The sequence below is a fragment of the Euleptes europaea genome, chromosome 5 (assembly GCF_029931775.1).
Source record: "Euleptes europaea isolate rEulEur1 chromosome 5, rEulEur1.hap1, whole genome shotgun sequence".
Taxonomy (NCBI): Eukaryota; Metazoa; Chordata; class Lepidosauria; order Squamata; family Sphaerodactylidae; genus Euleptes; species Euleptes europaea.
In genome coordinates, this window is record NC_079316.1 from 72719614 (window position 1) to 72738727 (window position 19114).

The 19114-nt window shown below is 40.1% G+C and overlaps 1 protein-coding gene across 2 annotated transcripts in view; it reads left to right on the plus strand.

Annotated features, from left to right (window-relative positions):
• DOCK1 (dedicator of cytokinesis 1) overlaps nucleotides 1–19114 on the plus strand; it is a 530876-nt gene that overhangs the window by 300615 nt on the left and 211147 nt on the right. For both annotated transcript variants that reach the window (XM_056850272.1, XM_056850273.1), the window contains 2 exons: nucleotides 960–1061; nucleotides 10506–10600. In XM_056850272.1, the coding sequence (XP_056706250.1) occupies nucleotides 960–1061; nucleotides 10506–10600 (197 nt within the window). The remainder of the gene's footprint in view (nucleotides 1–959; nucleotides 1062–10505; nucleotides 10601–19114) is intronic.

The following is a 19114-nucleotide window of genomic DNA, read 5'->3' on the forward strand; positions in this document are numbered from 1 at the left end:
TCTAGGGTTGCCCACCTCCAGGTGGTGGCTGGAGATTTCCCGCTGTTACAAATGATCTCCATGTGACATAGATCTGTTCACCTGGAGAAAATGGCTGCTTTGGAAGGCAGACTTTATGCATTATACTCCCACTGAAGTCCCTCCCCTCCCCAAGCCCCACCCTCCTCAGGCTCCACCCCCCCAGAATCTCCAGATATTTCCCAACCCAGAGCTGGCAACCCTATCAATATCTGACATGAGCAACACAATCTATATTTTGAAGCCTATGTTTGCTAAAATATAACAATTGGAATGGGAACAAGGGAAAGCACTAGAGATTCTTACTATGTTCTTGGATTAATGAATTTGGTATGCATGCTGCGGTATTGGTAGTAGTTTTTGAAAAATCTCCCCCCCACAAGGAAGCTGTATATAAATGTGTTACTGAAAGCAAACAGTTTTCAAAGGATGTTTCTTATTATTGTTATAAGAATATGTTTGCCCTTTGAAAGGATATTTCTTATTACGAGGATGTTCTTATTCCTTTGTATCGCAGTCTGAAGGGTTTTTGTTATTTGCAGTACAGCTGTTTATCCAGATTAGGGAAAAAAGGAACAAAATAAACATGCGTTTGGATTGAAAGTTGGTTTGGGTTTTTTTTTTAGATATAAAGAAATGGTAAACTGAAAAGTAATATCCTATTTTTATACAACAGAACAATGGACCAAAAATTAACGGTGAAATGATAGGAGAGCCATCAAAAAACTCAATAGTGTTTAAAATCATACACTTGCAGTAAATATTTGCAAAACACATGCTGTTATACTGTCCAAGCATGGGAGAATGTAGTACTCTAGCTTGAAGCATTCTAGTTTGTTTTGTGCCTCTTGCAGAAATGCCTGAAAGAAATAATTGAAATGCAAATGTGTGGTGTTTTTGATGGCTATATATTAAATATTTGTGTTTTCTTTTGTTTGTAGGGGAATTTTGTTGCAAGCATGACGGCTATTTTAAGACAAATGGAAGATTACCATTATGCTCATTTAATCAAGACTTTCGGGAAGATGAGATCTGACGTTGTTGTAAGTTCAGCTCGAAACTTTTTTTTTTTGCCTCCTTAATGCATTGTTTGTGTTCTTGCTGGTATTTGATAAAGGAAGTTACAAAGCTGGAAAACTTTATTATGTGAGCCACATGACCTGTCATAAAAATCGATGAAGCACTGTTGTTCACCTTCTGAGCCAAGAGCAAAGATTGTATCATTGCCTTTATATTAAATGACAAAGAAACTGATCCTCAAGGAAAGTCAAAATTTGAAAACATGACTTAAGTTATTGGAGTGGGGGGAGGGGCAATTGATTTTATACATCTGAATCCTATACCTAAACTGAAACTAGTCTGCTGGTCTGGGCAATTGGCAAATAACACTATTGCAGTGTTGGTTCACATGAATACATGAAGCTGCCTTATAGTGAATCAGACCTTTGATCCATCAAAGTCAGTATTGTCTACTCAGACCAGCAGCAGCTCTCCAGGGTCTCAGGCAGAGATCTTTCACATCACCTACTTGCCTGGTCCCTTTAACTGGAGATGCTGGGGATTGAACTTGGGACCTTCTGCATGCCAAGCAGATGATATACCACTGAGCTACAGCCCTTCCCCAAAGTCCTCCTTGTAACATTTCTGTAACCTAAACCTTTCTAGCTCTTGTTTCTAGGTGGTGCTTGCCAGATTTCCCAAGAGCATTTATTTTCTTTGGATATTTATAATTTATTTCTTTAGCTGCGATTTTATGCAGTGCTGCTTCACACACTGTGTTTTAAAGATATGTTTGATTATTGATACCCGTAATGAGTCAAACTCCTCAAGGTTCTTTCTAATCTTTTCTTTTTGAGCGTGTAGTACAACTTAATTAGAGCATCGTAGAAGGGAATTTATAGCTAAGTAGATACCTCTCTAATGACCTGGAACTATCATTGCCATATGGCAAAATGCATGCTGTAAAGTAGCAACCAAACTTGTTGGCTGAGATCCATTAATTAGCAGATGACCTAAAGTCTGATCAACTGTGTTAGATTACAGACTCTGTTACCTGAGGGAGTTAAGGTCTATGGTATTGCATTTTAAACAGTTTGAGAGAGAACTGAATCTTCTTGCTATATATTGTGGAGACGAAGGATAGAATTAGAACTCCTCAATTTATTGCAAATACTTCTTGTATATTCTTTATTTTGTCAATTTTGTTGCTTGGGAATATAAGCAAGAGAAGAATAAATAGCCATTTTTTGACATAATCATAGTCATCTCAGTTTAGGTTTTTATTTAATGAAATATAGTAACCCAGGGGTCTCCAGCCTTTTTGAGCCCATGGGCACCTTTGGAATTCTGACACTAAAGAGGGGGCGCAATCACAAAATGGCTGCCATGGGAGGTGGAGACAAAATGTCAGGAAGTGAGGTTATATATAGCTGCAGTAATAACTCTTCAACATTTCAGGCAGAAGCTCTGTTTAACAGGATGCCGATTAAAAGGCTGATCAGAAGCCTGCTGGGCAAACACTCCACATAGCCCCTTCCACTTTCTAAAACAATTGGTGGGCACCAGGAAAGGTGTCAGCAGCCGCCATGCTGCCCACGAGCACCACGTTGGGGTCTCCTGCAGTAACATCTTTTTGTCTTGTAGCAGTGGTTTTTTTTTTCCGATTTAGCAATTTTCAGTCAAGCAAATCATAAGCATTTTCAGTTCAAAGCCATTTGATGTTTTTTGTTAGTCTATTCACTGTTCAAGGTTTCTGAATGAGACTTACCGTACAATCCTAAAGCTAGTCTGCAAATTGCTTGAAAGGGCTCTTGCCAGCATAACATAGAGATATGCTGATGCTATGCGGCATAGCGCTTTGCTGATGCTGCACCAGTATAAACCCTATGCAGGCATGGGATTAATGTCCAGACCCTGCTCGATGCTAAACTCAGCAGCCTTCAGTGTGGGTCTCTCATCAGGGGAGGACAAAGGTCATCTTCTGCACAACTGTGATCTAGCATGGGGGTGGGGCAAGTTTCTCCCATTTCACATCTACAGTACACTTGCTATGTTCTCACCTCCTTGGAGTTGAGTCTTTGGGGGTTTCTTTTCTCTGCTGCGGAAGCATTACAAGATACTGACAAGCCGTGCAGCTACTGCATTAGCAATGTGACCGTGTCCCAGATGGAAGACTGAGCTGTTCATCCCACATAGAAAGCATGATAACTTACATTTATCCTGTGAAAGAAAAATGCACCTTTACTGATATAAGTCTAGGTTCCAGCAGATTTCTAAACTGCAGTTTTTTAAATAATAATTTTATTTATTTTTAATATATAGGAATACAGGAAAAAAATGGGGAAAGGAAATTTGGGGGTGGGGGAGAGAGAAGAGAATAACATATATAACAACATGTCTGTGTCCAAACAAACCAAACTTGAATTTCCGAATACCATAGTGCCCCTTGTATTCCAACACCTCATTAACTTAATATACTTCTAACATGCCTTCTAAGTTTAAAAAGTTGCCATTAGCTAATATTATAAATATTGAAAATCAAATATTAAGCATGAAGTTCTATAACTACAATATTGCTATGGTCTATTAATGATTATTATATCTAATATATAATTAGATGATACCCAATGAATAGTAATGATATTTTATCATGTGGACATTGAGTATTTCTACCTGCTACTCAGCTATATTACACCAAGAGCTTATATATCTATCATAGAGGGGTTGCCATTTTTGTTTGAATTCATCGATCGGTTTTCTTTTAACCAAGTTAGTTAGTTTTGACATTGAGGCAAATCCAAACAGCAGTTTTGAAGTTCACAAAGGTTTGTCTAAGGCATTTCCCACCTCTAGAGAACCAATACTAGCTAAGCTTCAAGAATCAATTAATTTCCCCCTCATAGTCATTGAAAGCGTCATCCCCATGGTGGCGATTCTCCGCACACCCCCGCATTAGCAGGGGGCTTTTAAAATATATATACTGCTTTCCACCCTATACCTCAAATGAGATTCTAAACAAATATTTAAATAATACGAAAACAAAACACAGCCGAAAACAGAGACAGCAGCAGTCCAGTTAAAAAGTAGTTAAATCATAGATAAAAGCACCACCATATTATATGCTGCCAAGGCTTGGAGAAACAAATTGTTTTCACCTGCTGCCTAAAGGTAATAAAGTATGTGCCTAGTTGCAGATAGAAACCTATGGCCACAGTACCAGCGCAGAAAATATCCCCGATAATCACCTACCTAACCACTGTAAAGAAAGATACCCAGGGCCATCTTTCCAAATTGCCGAGTTCATATGGGAGCAGGTGGTCCTGCAAATAACCTGGTCCCAGGCTTTAAAGGCCAAAGCTAGCATTTTGAATTACAGTTGGAAACAAACGGGAACCCTGTTAAGTTGTTTGAGCACAGCATAGCAGATCCTGGTTAGTAACCTTAGGAGCCTATTGTGAACTAGTTTAGGTTTCAAAACACTTTTCACTGGTAGCCCCATGCATAAGGCATCACAGTAACTGTACCTGGGCATTACGACGGCATAGATGCCGGTGGTAAGCTCTGCAACTTGTGCTGTTTATGTTGAAATCCAAATATGTTTTAAGATTAAGCCAAAAGGGGACCTCTCAGGAAACGCAAGGAGTTATTTGCTAGCTAATACTCTTTCCTATAAGAAATAGAATGAATATTTGAGCAGCTCCTCCAGTTTGCAGTCACACCAACGGTGTTCCATAAATAATGTGTTTAAATTACAGCAAATAAAATATAATATTAGAGATGGGTGCTTAGTTGTTGCATTGGAGAACAGATAGCCTCTTGGTATTGTATTGATTTTGGATAGGGATACTGCATCTATATAATGACAGCAATTCCTTCTTTTATGTGTGCACCATTAGGTCACGTACAAATTCTCACATGCTTAGTTCCTACGTTGCTCAGAATCCAGCTTGAACAACTTCTTATGTCACTTCCGTAAAAATATAGACGTTTCCTTGCTCTGTCATGGCAAATGGTGATTCAGAATTTTGTTTCCAGCAGCGGCCGCTGAGAGGCCTTTGGATTTTCATAGGTCTCTTTGGCCGCCCTTTGATCAATACAGCTATCTTTTTTGTACCTTTTCCTACTCTGTAATATCCTTTTTGGGAGGGAAGGCAGCATGGTACAGCCCGATCTCGTCAGATCTCAGAAGCTAAGCAAGGTCAGCCCTGGTTAGTATTTGGATGGGAGACCACCAAGGAATACCAGGGTTGCTATGCAGAGGAAGGCACTGGCAAACCACCTCTGTTAGTCTCTTGCCTTGAAAACCCCATAAGGGGTCGCCATAAGTCGGCTGCGACTTGACGGCACTTTACACACACACACAACACACACACACACACACACACAATATCCTTTTTGAGCTATTTAACTGACCCCTGGATGGCTTACTTCTGTTGCTTGAGGAGCAAATGCTGTCTTAATACAAAGAACTGACAACCAAGAGTTGGATATGTAAAAATATCTAGTTGGAATTAATGTTCCAACATACATTTCTCTCAGTGCGTGTAAGTGCCATCAAGTTGCAGCCAACTTATGGCTACCCCAGCAAAGAGCTTTCAAGGCAAGTGAGAAGCAGAAGTGGTTTGCCATTGCCTTCCTCTGAGGAGTCTTCATTGGTGTGGTCTGCCTTCCAAGTACTGACCCCGCTTAGCTTCCAAGGGCTAATGAAATCAGGCTGTCTTCCTTCCCACAGTTATCTGTAGGGCACTGGGGGGGAAAGGTAAAAGCAGGACTAGCTCCAGGTTTTGTGAGTTCCAGGCAAATCTGTTGTGGATTCCCTTGTCATGATGGTCCCAATGTTCCATCATTCATAAACGCATAGGGCCAGGTGCTGCAAAGGAGGACTGGAACTGACACTTTCCCCAGCTCTTCAAATTAGCTCTTCACCTGCCTGCCCTTTTGGGCAGCCACTGATGGAACCACCCTCCATTTAACGGTAGGCAGACTCCTAACCCCTTTCAGGCCGGGAACACCCCCTTATGCTTCAGCAGTGCTGTGCCAGGTTTTTGCTGGTGCAGCATTGCTTTACTCTATGGGGCTTCCCCCCTTTTTAAATTTTTACTTTAAAAATGCCCCCTTTTCCCCCTGCAGTGGCCGCGAAACCTCCTTGGACGCACCACAGCAGCACCACGGCCACGCCGTCCCTGGCCACTGTAGGGCTGAGGAATGAGCTGTGACGAGCTGTGTATTTTTGTTAGAAGTCAGTCCTTTAACATTTGGGCTCCATAATTTTTCTTTTACATATCACCTATGTGTACTTTTTTGTGTACGTATCATCTATGTGTACTTTGTCAATTAGCCCCAGAAATGCATCTCTCGTCACCTCTGACTTAATTCTACCCTCCCTTAAAGAACTGGTCCAGGCAAGGATGTCTGTCCAACAACTTCTGCAGTAAAAACCAAAGTAAAGGATCCCTTTATCTTCCTTGTAAATCTTCCTATCTTTGCACATCTTTGTTTCTTTAATGGTCCAACTGCATCCCTGGCTGGTATCCTGTTTTTGACTATTTAAATACGTGTTGTCTTTTTAAATGGTTTAGTAGTATGCTTTCAAATTATTTTCCCCCCTTTCCCCCTTATTTTCAAATTTAATGCCAAAGTTAGTGCTCCTATTTATTGATTCTCCTAATGGCAAGACAAAAAAAGCTTTTAAGCTTTTGAAATCTTTTCCGAATATTGCATTAGCCTGTAAGGACACTGGTATTCTATGACCCCAGTCCCAAGTCTACTTGCTTAGTGGGCTGCAGTTCTGCTTCTGCACTAATATTTATTTTTAGCCATTCTGATAGTATGCAGTTTCGCTTTAAAGCGTGGTTGTCACTTTAATCTGACGTAAATCATTTACAACTACTCAATCCAATTTTTGTCATTGGATATATAAACTGAGATTGACCGGGATTGAATGAGGGAAGAAGAGCTTTATTTATTACCTTAATCCCCTCATTTTAGGCAATAACATGGAGACTTTTACAGCCCAATCTTAAGCATTTTATTCTAAAGTAAACCCTCCTGAGTTTGGTGGGATGTGTCTTGGTGATTATGTTTAGGATTTACAGCCTTAGTTGTTGCTGAAACATATTCCATTGTATTTGAGTTTATAATGAATTCTCTATTCTTAGAGAGTTCTGAATAATCTTATTCAGGCAGGGTCATGCTTATAATTCCGTTGCTGAAACTTTAATTGTCTGTTTTGTCCATTTAAGTATGACTTTAGAAGCCTGATGCAGTGACCTGGATACCATTGGGAAATGTGGGGAATTACTTTTATTGCTGCTTTATGATATGAAGCAATTGATCTTTGACTTCATTTGATCGCCTCTTTGTTTTGACTTGGGAAAAAATTTTTTACCTTGAATTTCTACTCCTTGTTTCTAGAGCCCTGCTTGCTTTTCTGAAGTGCTTCCTTCCTCTGCCACAAAAGTCAGCTCTGGTTCCATCTAACTACAGCTGTGTAAAGCTGCTGACATATTGTCAGCAAGTACCATCTTTTCTGGTATTGACCTTTAAAGCCCTATACAGTTTGGGGGCCAGCATACCTTCAGGAATGCCTCCTCCCTAAGAACCTACTCATCCACTCTGGCATCTTTGAAGGCCCTGCTTCAAGTACCCCACCATCTGATGCTAGACAGGTGGTTGTGCCACCAAAACCTTGGAAATCCCTCTCCAGGGGGAATTGTCTCCCTCCACTGTTGTCTTCTGCCAGCAAGTGAATACTTTATTTTGTTCGGCATACCCCCCGTAACTCTTATTGGCCCTCCTCCCTTGTTGTGTTGTGTTTGTATGTCTATATGTTTTATTGCATTGTTTAAATATATATGCCTCATTTTATATAAATCCTTATTTTAAATGCTTATTTTAATGTTTTAACTTTCACCTCCTATTTGGGTGGAAAGGCAGTGTAGAAATGCTTTAAATAGATAAATAATACAAGTATAATATTCTGGCTGGCAGCAGCTTTCCAGTGTATTTGGTAAGATGCCTTTACTAGCTATGCTACAGAGACCCATTGTAACTGAAAATGGCAGGGATGAAACCTGCCAGCGTGGTGTAGTGGTTAAGAATGGTGGTTTGGAGTGGTGGACTCTAATCTGGAGAACCGAGTTTGATTCCCCACTCCTCCACATGAGTGTGTGTGTGTTAAGTGCCGTCAAGTCGCTTCCGACTCATGGCGACCCTATGAATGAAAGTCCTCCAAAATGTCCTATCTTTGACAGCCTTGCTCATTGACAGATCTTGCAAATTGAAGGCTGTGGCTTCCTTTATTGAGTCAATCCATCTCTTTCCACATGAGTGGTGGACACTAATCTGGAGCACCAGGTTGGTTTCTCCACTCCTACACTCCACTTTTACAGAGCTCTCTCAGCCCCACCTACCTCACAGGGTGTCTGTTCTGGGGAGGGAAAGGTGATTGTAAATCGGTTTGATTCTTCATTCAGTGGTAGAGAAAGTCAGCATATAAAAACCAACTCCTCCTCCTCCTCCTCCTCCTCCTCCTTCTTCTTCTTCTTCGCTGTGGTGCCCCTCCAAACTGTAACAGCCAGTTCCTATATTCTTGTAGCTGTGTGGATGTTCCTGACAATTGCTAAGTGTTACACATGGCTGCATACATTTTTAAAATCATCTTCCCATGAGGCTTAGCTGGATCATGTAACTATGCCCATGGTGGCCCTGAGAAATATATATATATTTTAAATCATACAGTACATTTTGGAATGCACTTGAAATGGTCCAGTGATTTACTGGAACACTGGCTACATGTAACTGATTTGAGTGGCAACGACAGCACGGTGAGCACCTGTGAATCAGTCCTGAGATACCAAGAAACAGGAATAGTTTGATGATTCAGCAAAAGTAATTATTTTATTACAGAACACTATTTTGTGTTCATTTCTCTTCTTTCCTAGTATGTGTATAAATTTTCTATATATTAGAAAATCTTGAAAACTGAAAAAAAAATCTCATGATTCATGATTTATGAAATATTTGAGAACCTGTTGGAAGGAGCAAGTAGTGTTTTCATTTCCACTGCACAAAATTAGAAGGGATGGTAGGAAATAAGGCAGAGAAGGCACTAGTTTAGTTCTTGCTAAAAAGCTAGCCAATTTTCAAAGTGTACTAAAAAATTTCTGCCAGCGTTTTAGTAAACTGTGTGAAAATCCAACAACTGAAGCCTGCAGTACAACTAATAAAGTATGAAGTAGAATCCACTTTAAGAGAGTGTGGCTCTGCTGCCATAAAATATTCAGAGTTGATTCTACAGGCTCAATTCTGCCCCTGCTCACATGGGTATAAATCCTACTGAAGTCTCAATTATTAAGTTATGAAGCAAGATCTGCAAGGAAACCAATCGTTTTATGCAAAAGGAAAAATGCATCTAAAGGAAAAGGAGGCTGTACTCAGCAAAATATTAGGGCTGATTAGGAATTTTTTCGTTTGCTTTTTTTCAAAGATATGGGGTGGAAGGGAACACACCAGTAATCACTTTAGATCACAGTGTGTTTGTGTAAAGTGCCGTCAAGTCACAGCTGACTTATGGTGACCCTGTAGGGTTTTCAAGACAAGAGACATTCAGAAGTGGTTTGCCAGTGCCAGCCTCCATGTGAGCTGAGAGAGTTCCGAGAGAACTGTAACTGGCCCAAGGTCACCCAGCAGGACTCATATAGAGGAGTGGGGAATCAAACCTTGTTCACTAGATTATAGTCCGCCGCTCTTAACCACTACATTACACTGGCTCTCTATCACTTAATGTAAGCTTGCTAAGTATGTGCCTAGAATGAAAAATTTCCATTAGATAATGCTAACAACTCACATTAACCACTTATAAATTCAGAGTATGTGAGGTCACTCTATTCATGTCAGAATACTGTTGTTCGCTGCTAGAATGATCCCACCTTAAGACCACTCCTTGAATTGAATGATTGGACTGAAAAACCAACGTCTTTCCTTCTGACTGCTAAAACTCTTTGGCCATCTTTAAGCTATAATATATAAATTAAATCAATAATATTTTCATTCAGAAAGTCATGGGAATTGCAGCATAACCTTAAATACCTTAACAATAAAAAGCCACAGAGTAAAAAAAACAAACACCTACTTCTCTGCTGCAATTTCATGCTATCTGCCATTTGTTTTAAACGTTATTTTCCGTATCAGGTTATTATCAATCCTAATTTTCAGTGGCTTTATTTTTGTTTCCTTATCCTTTGCTCCATCTACTAAAAATAATGAATGAGTTGATTGCAATATGATGCTATTTGTCATCATCAGTCTTTAAGGTATATAAATGACAGAAGTAATTAGATACATACCATTGGATGCATATAATCAGATAATGAAAGTTTTGCAAGATACACTGTTTGATCATAAAGTTACTGTGTTTTCCCCTCACCCACCTGGTATTTTATATCTAAAATGTTGGCTTTTTACATATACTTTCCTTTTTATTTTAGGACTTCTTGATGGAGACATTTATTATGTTTAAGAATCTCATTGGGAAGAATGTGTATCCTTCAGACTGGGTAATAATGAACATGATGCAGAATAAGTAAGTACTGAGAAAAATCACTCAACTGCCACTGAAAGAATCATTTAACTGTCTTATTTGGAAACTGTCTCTTGCTTGAATGTGTGTATGCACCTATATGCAGACTATAGCACACCACATTTTTTTCTTCTGTAATGCAAACAGGTATTTAAAGAATTGGCTGCAGAAATTGAACAATATTATACAAATCAAAGGAACAAATTCAGGTCTTCTAAAGTCAAGCGATAATTCAAGGGAACACTAGGATTATAAAAAGACTCTTGGATATAGATCACAACAGTTTTAACACACTGTCGGGTAGAGTATACTACGGAGCCATGGCAGAGACTTCCTAGCAAAGGTGTGGAGCATTCTCTGATAAAACCACAGGGAAAAATATATTCTGAAGAAAGCTGAAATTTTGTATAGAAGTTCTTTGGGGTGAAGAATATAGGATAAATCTGTTGAAAGACAATTGACTTAGTTTAAAAATTGGAAATAATGAGAACAGTCAGTGCAGTGTAGCTCCACGTGGATTTCCTTAAGTTCTTCAGACTTCTTTCCAGTCTTCCTGTACTACACTTTATGATTTACTTTAATTTTTGAAAATAATGTTGATAAAGGTAACAGGCCACTATCTGCTTTTACCATGTTGCCAGCAATTCACTTCACTCTGCTCTGGTTAGACCTCACCTAGAGTATTGTGTCCAGTTTTGGGCAACACAACTTAAGAAGGATGTAGACAAGCTGGAAAATGTCCAGAGGAGGGCAACAACAGAGGGGTCTGGAGACCAAGTCCTATGAGGAAATGTTGAAGGAGCTGGGCATGTTTAGTCTGGAGAGGGACGACTGAGAGGTGATATAATAACCATCTTCAAGTATTTGAGGGGCTGTCATATAGAGGATGGTGCAGAGTTGTTTTTGGTTGCCCCAGAAAGTCGGACCAGAACCAATGGGTTGAAATTAAATCAAAAGAGTTTCCAGCTAAACATTAGGAAGAACTTTCTGACAGAGCAGTTCCTCAGTGGAGCAGGCTTCCTCAGGAGGTGGTGGGTTCTCCTCCTTTAGAGGTTTTTAAGCTGTGGCCCGATGGCCATCTGTCAGCAATGCTGATTCTATGACCTTAGGCAGATCATCAGAGGGAGGGCAAGAAGTGTTTGCATCAGTGTTTGAAAAAGAAGAGTTGGGTTTTGTATGCCGACTTTCTCTACCACTTAAGGGAGAATCAAACTGGCTTACAATCACCTTTCCTTCCCCTCCCCACAACAGACACTCTGTGAGGTCGGTGGGGCTGAGAGAGCTCTAAGAGCTATGAGTAGCCCAAGGTCACCCAGCTGGCTTCATGTGGAGGAGTGGGGAAATAAATCCTGTTCACCAGGTTAGCCTCCGCCGCTCATGTGGAGGAGTGAAGAATCAAACCCGGTTCTCCAGATCAGAGTCCACTGCTCCAAACCACTGCTCTTAACCACTCACCACTTTGGGGTCAGTAAGTAATTTTTCCTCCAGGCAGGATTGGCCACGGATCCTGAAGGGGTATTTTTTTTTTTTTTTTTGCCATGTTCTGGGCATGGAGTAGGGATCACTGGGATGTGGGCGGGAGGTAGTTGTGAATTTCCTGCATTGTGCAGGGTGTTGGACTAGATGACCCTGGTGGTCCCTCCCAACTCTATTAGTCTATTATTCTAATTCTTGTTTCTGATAATTGGCGTCCCTTGTTGGCTAGCATGCGGAGAATAGCTGGGCTCAGAGACTTCCTCCTTATTGCTTTAAAGAAGAGTTGGGATTTTTATACCCCACTTTTCTCTACCATAAGGAGTCTCAAAGCACCTTCCCCCTTCACAACAGGCACCTTGTGAGGTAGGTGAAGCTGAGAGAGTTCTGAGAGAATTTTTTTAAATTATATTTCTATTGCATTGGAGGTCATTTTACATCTCCATACCTTTATAATTACAATTTACACTTTCCTTCTTCCAATACAAATTTCCCCCTTCCCCCCCCTTTCCCTCCCCCCACGGACCAATCCATAATATCATATTTTCATATTTTCAGCCTCGAGCATAGCCTTTTTAGTTTTACTAAAGTCTCTTCGTTGGCTTCTCCTCTTTTCACCCAATTAATTTATGGGTTCCACTTAGTCTTCAATTCCATTTCTTCTGTTTCTCCCATCGTCTGTTGTTTTAAGTATCCCAATACATCTGTTTGCACATATTCGAACACATAATTATTCCACCTGTCCATAGTCCACTTTGTTTTATCTTTCCATCCAAAAGCTATAACTGTGTGAGCCGCTAATATCATCGCTTTAAACATCTCTTGTTCACTCTTTTCTACCTTCTCACACCCCATTATTCCCATAAACATCAGGTCTACAGTTACTTGACGTCTAATCTTAAACAATTCTCTAATTTTACTAAGTATTTTATTCCAAAATTCTATTATCCTTGGGCACTCCCACCACAAATGTGAGAACCACCCCTCTTTTGCGTTACAATGCCAACATTTTGGTCTCATTCCTTTGATCATATGTGCTGTTTGGGCCAGTGTTCTGTACCACTTCAGCATTATTTTCCTTTCCAACTCTTTATATCTATCCATCTTCAACATTTTAATACCCTTCATCATTTTATTCACCATTTGTGTTGATATTGTAGTTTCTTTTGCCCATTTTGCCTGTATTATTCTAATCATGAATTCTTTATCTCTTATCATCATTCTGTATGTTTTCCCTGCTAATCCTTTTCTAATATATGCTTCACTCTTTATTAACTCTTCCAATTCATTGTCCTCTCTTTTCATACATTCTCCCCATCTTCCTTGTTTTACTGCTTCATATAGTCCCCTCAGTCCCAGCCAATGTCTTTGGCCCACTTCATCTAATATTCTCTGAAAAGGTTTCAAATTTCCTTGATGATCTAATATGTCCTTCACTCTTTAATAACCCTTATTTTTCATTTTTAACCCTAAGTTACCATCTATGACCCTTTCTTTCACTCAGACTATTGGGGTCCATCTTGATTGTTTGTTCATCCACTTCATTTTCCATTTCTTCCAAACACTCAATACTGCCCATCTCGGGCCCTTGGTTAATTGTAAAGCTTTATTCAAATTTTCTGTAAATATCCCATATTTCCCCATACCTTGATTTAATTCATTCTCTACTCTTATCCATTTCATATTTTCAGCTCCCTCAATCTCCATCAATGCTTTCACATGAAATGCTTCATAATACTCTTGTAATTGTGGAAGACCCCATCCCAATTCCTCCTGAGGTGCATAAATAATTTTCTTCATTACTCTTGCCTTCTTTCCTCCATATACCCATTTCCTAATAGCTTCATCCCACGCACCCACTTGCCGTGAATCTAGTTCCACCGGGAGAGTCTGAGACAAGTATATCATTTTTGATATTATAAACGTTTTGGCTGCCCTAATTTTATTTAATATACTCAAGCTTTTATTCTTCCATTCCTCCATCTTCTTACTCATCTTTTCCCATATCTCCTTATAATTAATATTTACCATTCTTTCTATATTCTTTGGTAACTGTACTCACAAGTATTTAATCTTTTTAACGCCTGTTTTCATTCCTGTATATTTCCTAACTTCCTCTTTTTCCTTTTTCGTTCCATTGAACCACATAATTTCTGATTTTTTTATGTTTACTCCCAGCCCTGAAATATTCTTGAAATCTTGCAAAATAATCATTAGCTCTTTAAGACCTGCCAATGGTTGTTCCATTATCAATGATATATCATCTGCGAACAGATTAATTTTCACCTCCTCTTTTCCTATCTTATATCCCTGTATTCTTACACTGTTACGAATTCTATCAGTCAAAGGTTGTATTGGTTCTGAGAGAACTGTGACTAGCCCAAGGTCACCCAGCAGCCTGCATGTGAAGGAGTGGGGAATCAAACCTGGTTCTCCAGATAAGAGTCTGCCCCTCTTAACCACTACACCACGTTGGCATAGCTGACATAGCCAGAAACACAGTATGATATTCAATATGTCCTTTTTATCAAGGATTGCCTGTACCTCCCCATATAGAAATAGTTCAAATACATTTCTGAAGCTCGTCTTCCAGGTTCCTAACCATTCTGTGGAATAGGAACTGTGATATGTTTTCTTGTGTATGAATTTATAAAGGCAGTCATTGAAGCATATATTGCAGGTAGGTGTAAGGGGCTTTCATTTAATGTTTTTATTATTAGGATTGTGACCTAAGATCACTTCTGCAATAGAAGTCTCACTGAATTCAGCTTGCGAATACATCCTGTCTTAGGCAATTTTTTTTTACATCTGCCATAGGGTTCGGCTATGCCAGACTCTGAACTGTATGTCTTGGCGGAGAAGATGCAGAAGCTTCTCACAAATTAATTTTATTATGGCAGTAGAACTTAATTAGAATGAAAGCAGACATCTTTGAATTGTATGCTCAGTCCTTATGGGCAGGCATCTTCTTGTGAGGCTGTTACTTTAAAAAGGACTTGTGCAGAAAATTAGCTCACATATTTAATAAATGAAGGTTTGGCTACAATCTTGCCCGCAGTACGACATGCTAGAGAAGCCATTTCATGTGACGTGGCCCTTGAATACCATTAAAATTGATGAATTTTGTTTGCATGTAAAAGCATTCATAGGATTGTAATCTTCAGCATTTAATGTGGAGGTTATTTATAAATATCTATGCTTTGGCTCTTTCACTGCAGTTATAAATGCAAATGGCGGAAAATCTCCACAGCACTTGCTGCTGTTATCCTGCAATAGTTTATAAAGGCCTCCGCTTGTCTTCTGCTCGTAGTGTTCGGCCTGCTTTAAGAGAGACTCTGTACATTACTTATGAAAGAGACGAGTGAATTTTTCAATTGGAGAAAAAATCAGCACAACTTAAATCTCTGGAGGATGAATGCAATCCTTCTCGCACAGACGGGTGTGCTGCATCTCCTGTTCGAGGATTATTTTTTAATGGCTCTTTTGACAAGGGTGTGACTTCCGTGCGTCTGTCTGTGTCTTTCAACGTAATGAAAAGCAGCTCTGAGGCTGGACTAGACAGGAGAATCTTGTCAGTCGCTTGTTGTGCTCATGTAGAGAACCTGTTGATGAGTAATAGGAGATGTTTCTTTCCCCCAAATGCCATTAACAATAAATCTTCATTGCCACAGTAGGTACCATTTTCTTCACTGGGAAGGGAAATGAATTCCACTTTCCTCAGAAGGCAGTTTTACATACCTTGTGCACATTAGTATGCATCCTCTGTCATTGTGAATACATTTTGATGAGAAAGGGACCAGTTAGGAATGAATTGTTTTCAATTGTTGATCTGCGTCTCAGAAATAAGTGTTATCGTTATGTTGGAAAGGAACCAGGCATTCTGGTTAAATATTGTTGAGTGAACAATTTCTCAATGTTTTAAGCCTGGTACAGATGACACTAAGAGCCCCGTGGAGCAGAGTGGTAAGCTGCAGTCAAAGGGCGAAAACGCATGGTCGCTTTAGCCTCCTTGATTCCGTTTCAGCCAGGATTCAGCCAGGATCGAAGGCATGCATTGGCTCTGCTCACAACCTGAGTTGGATCCCGACAGAAGTCGGTTTCAGGTAGCCCGCTCAAGGTTGACTCAGCCTTCCATCTTTCCGAGTAGGGTAAAATGAGTACCCAGCTTGCTGGGGGTAAAGTGTAGACAACTGGGGAAGGCAATGGCAAACCACCTCATAAAAACATAGTCTGCCTAGTAAACGCCATGATGTGATGTTACCCCAGAGGTTAGTAATGACCCGGTGCTTGCATAGGGGACTTACTTTTACCGTTACAGATGATAGTCGCTGTGCTTGGAGGGACAGCAGGCATGAGCTCGATGGCCCCACCCCCTGCCTTTGCGCAATTGCCTGGTCATCTGCAGAGTGTGACTGTGTGGAGGAAGTGGTCATGTACACACCCCTCCCCTTTGATCAACACTGTTTTGAAAGATGTACTGCAGATCATAGGGAGGGGGGTACATAGGGCCACTTCCTCTGTGTCGTCGCACTCTGAGGACAACCAGACAGCGGGAAGGGTGGGGCCAGCATACATGTCCCCCTCTCCCTCCCTGTGCAGGGAGTCAATGCACGAGAGTGGGGTGTCATCTGTTCTGGGTTCTAGTGAAGAATACATGGGGTGAGGAGAAACCTACTGCCAATCCATGTGCTTATATTTGTGGGCCATGAGCCTCCTCCAAGTGGGTTGCCCTGCTACTGGCGCACTGAGTACAGTTAAAAGTAATACAAGGTTTTTTTTGCTGCCTCGGAGGGTGGTGGAGTCCCCGTCTTTGGAGGTCTTTAAGCAGCGGTTGGATGGCCAACTGTTGGGAGCGCTTTGATTGTGGGATCCTGCATGGCAGGGGGTTGGACTGGATAGCCCTTGTGGTCTCTTCCAATCTTGAGTGATTTTGTGATTTGTGAAGTTTAGGTGTGTGTAGCTTAGCTTAGATAAAAGGTCTGGGGGACATATGTATGTTTGTGTCTTGAATTAAAATGTTGGTACACTATTGTACAGCTTTATTGCATATGTTCTCTCAGATTTTAAAAAGTTGCTGTCTGTGTTCCTAGACCACCAGTCGAGAAACAGAAGCACAGCCAATTCTGACTTCACAATGTGATTTTTAATATACATTTAATGGAAATCTGTTGACAGCAGAGTCTAAACAAGTAATGTATCCACACAGTAATTGCTGCCTTTTGCCCCATCCGCTGCCTGGTTAATGAGGATGCTATATATAAAAAAATCATGTCATTCAGTGATAGCTGGAATCTTTTCCTGGGCTTATATATGTTTTTCATTCCCTTCATTTAAAAGCATAATTTAGAACTGAATGAGCTTTGTTATTACTGAAGGAAGAGGGGGTGCAATCTGAATTATCTAATATAGCATGCAATTCTCTGTTATCATTTTTCCTTATGAGGATTCCATTGGCATATAAGAAATTAAAAAAATCGAATTAAAGCCTGTTTTAAATATGCAACCCTGACACTAAAAAAAAAATGGTGAGTAAAATATAAACTGTCACATGCATAGAATTTTTGCTTAGTTACTTCATACTACAAATTCTAGTTGTTGGGGGGCTTTCCAAATTCTCCAAGCACCGTGTCTTTATGCCCCTTGATGAAGAAGCACTTCTTTTTATATCTATATACTGCTGTATTCTTTCTCCTTTAGGGCTGTCTGCTTTTATATATTACTTTCAGTGGTACATTTTGTCAGGCTGCTTTACCACATATAACAGATCAACTAAAACTTAGTATTACATGTGGGAGAAAAGTTGTTTTTGATTTTCTGTTCTGTGAAAAGTAATGTCAATTAATACTCGGCTTTCTGTGCATATGACTTCTCTGCACACAATGCTTGCAAAATCTAATTAACATCAGCTGGCTTAAACAATTTATTCATCAAGGATTTACTTTATAGGATGTAATTGATTTTCACTAGATTTTTTGTCACTGGCTGATTGCTACCAATATGCTCAAGAAATGTTTATTTGGTGGTTGACCGAATGAAGCAAAACATTTATCATCATGATTAAAAGGAGCAATCTCTGCCAATGTACTCTTGGATGAAGTCCTCTACATAATCATCCAGAACATTTTGTCTTGATCCATTGTACACTCTGTTCATTTCATTTTTACCTTCTTTCTTCATCTGGCTGGTCACCTTTCTTCTAACCACGCATGTGTGTTAGGGTTGCCAGGTCCCTCTTTGCCACCGGCGGGAGGTTTTTGGGGCGAAGCCTGGGGAGGGCAGGCCTTGATGAAGGGAGGAACTTCAATTAGGGTTTCCAACCTCCAGGTACTAGCTGGAGATCTCCTGCTATTACAACTGATCTCCAGCTGATAGAGATCAGTTCACCTGGAGAAAATGGCCGTTTTGGCAATTAGCCTCTATGGCATTGAAGTCCCTCCCATCTCCAAACCCCGCCCTTTTCAGGCTCTGCCCCAAAAACCTCCAGCCGGTGGGGAAGAGGGACCTGGCAACCCTAACTTCAATGCTATAGAGTCCAATTGCCAAAGTGGCCATTTTCTCCAGGTGAACTGATCTTTATCAGCTGGAGATCAGTTGTAATAGCAGGAGATCTCCAGCTAGTACCTGGAGGTTAACAATCACAAAGCAATAGTGCTGAACAAGCAAGTATAGCAAAAAACCCAGCACTTGGCCACAATTGTGTGAAAAATTACGAAAGGTGCTGAATGCTAAACATATATTGTAACAAGACAATACAAATAATACATATAACTATCTATCTATCTATCTATCTATCTATCTATCTATCTATCTATCTATCTATCTATCTATCTATCTATCTATCTATCTATCTATCTATCTATCTATCTATCTATCTCTCCACCAATGATGCCTATACAATTCCACAATTATACATTTAAAATACAAGGACTGGAACATTACAAAAACACTGTGTTGAAACATGCAATCCAATACAACGTGCCGGTGTTACTTCTTATAGTTCCATGAAGTGCATCACATCCCTTCATTTTGTAATGTTCCAGTCCT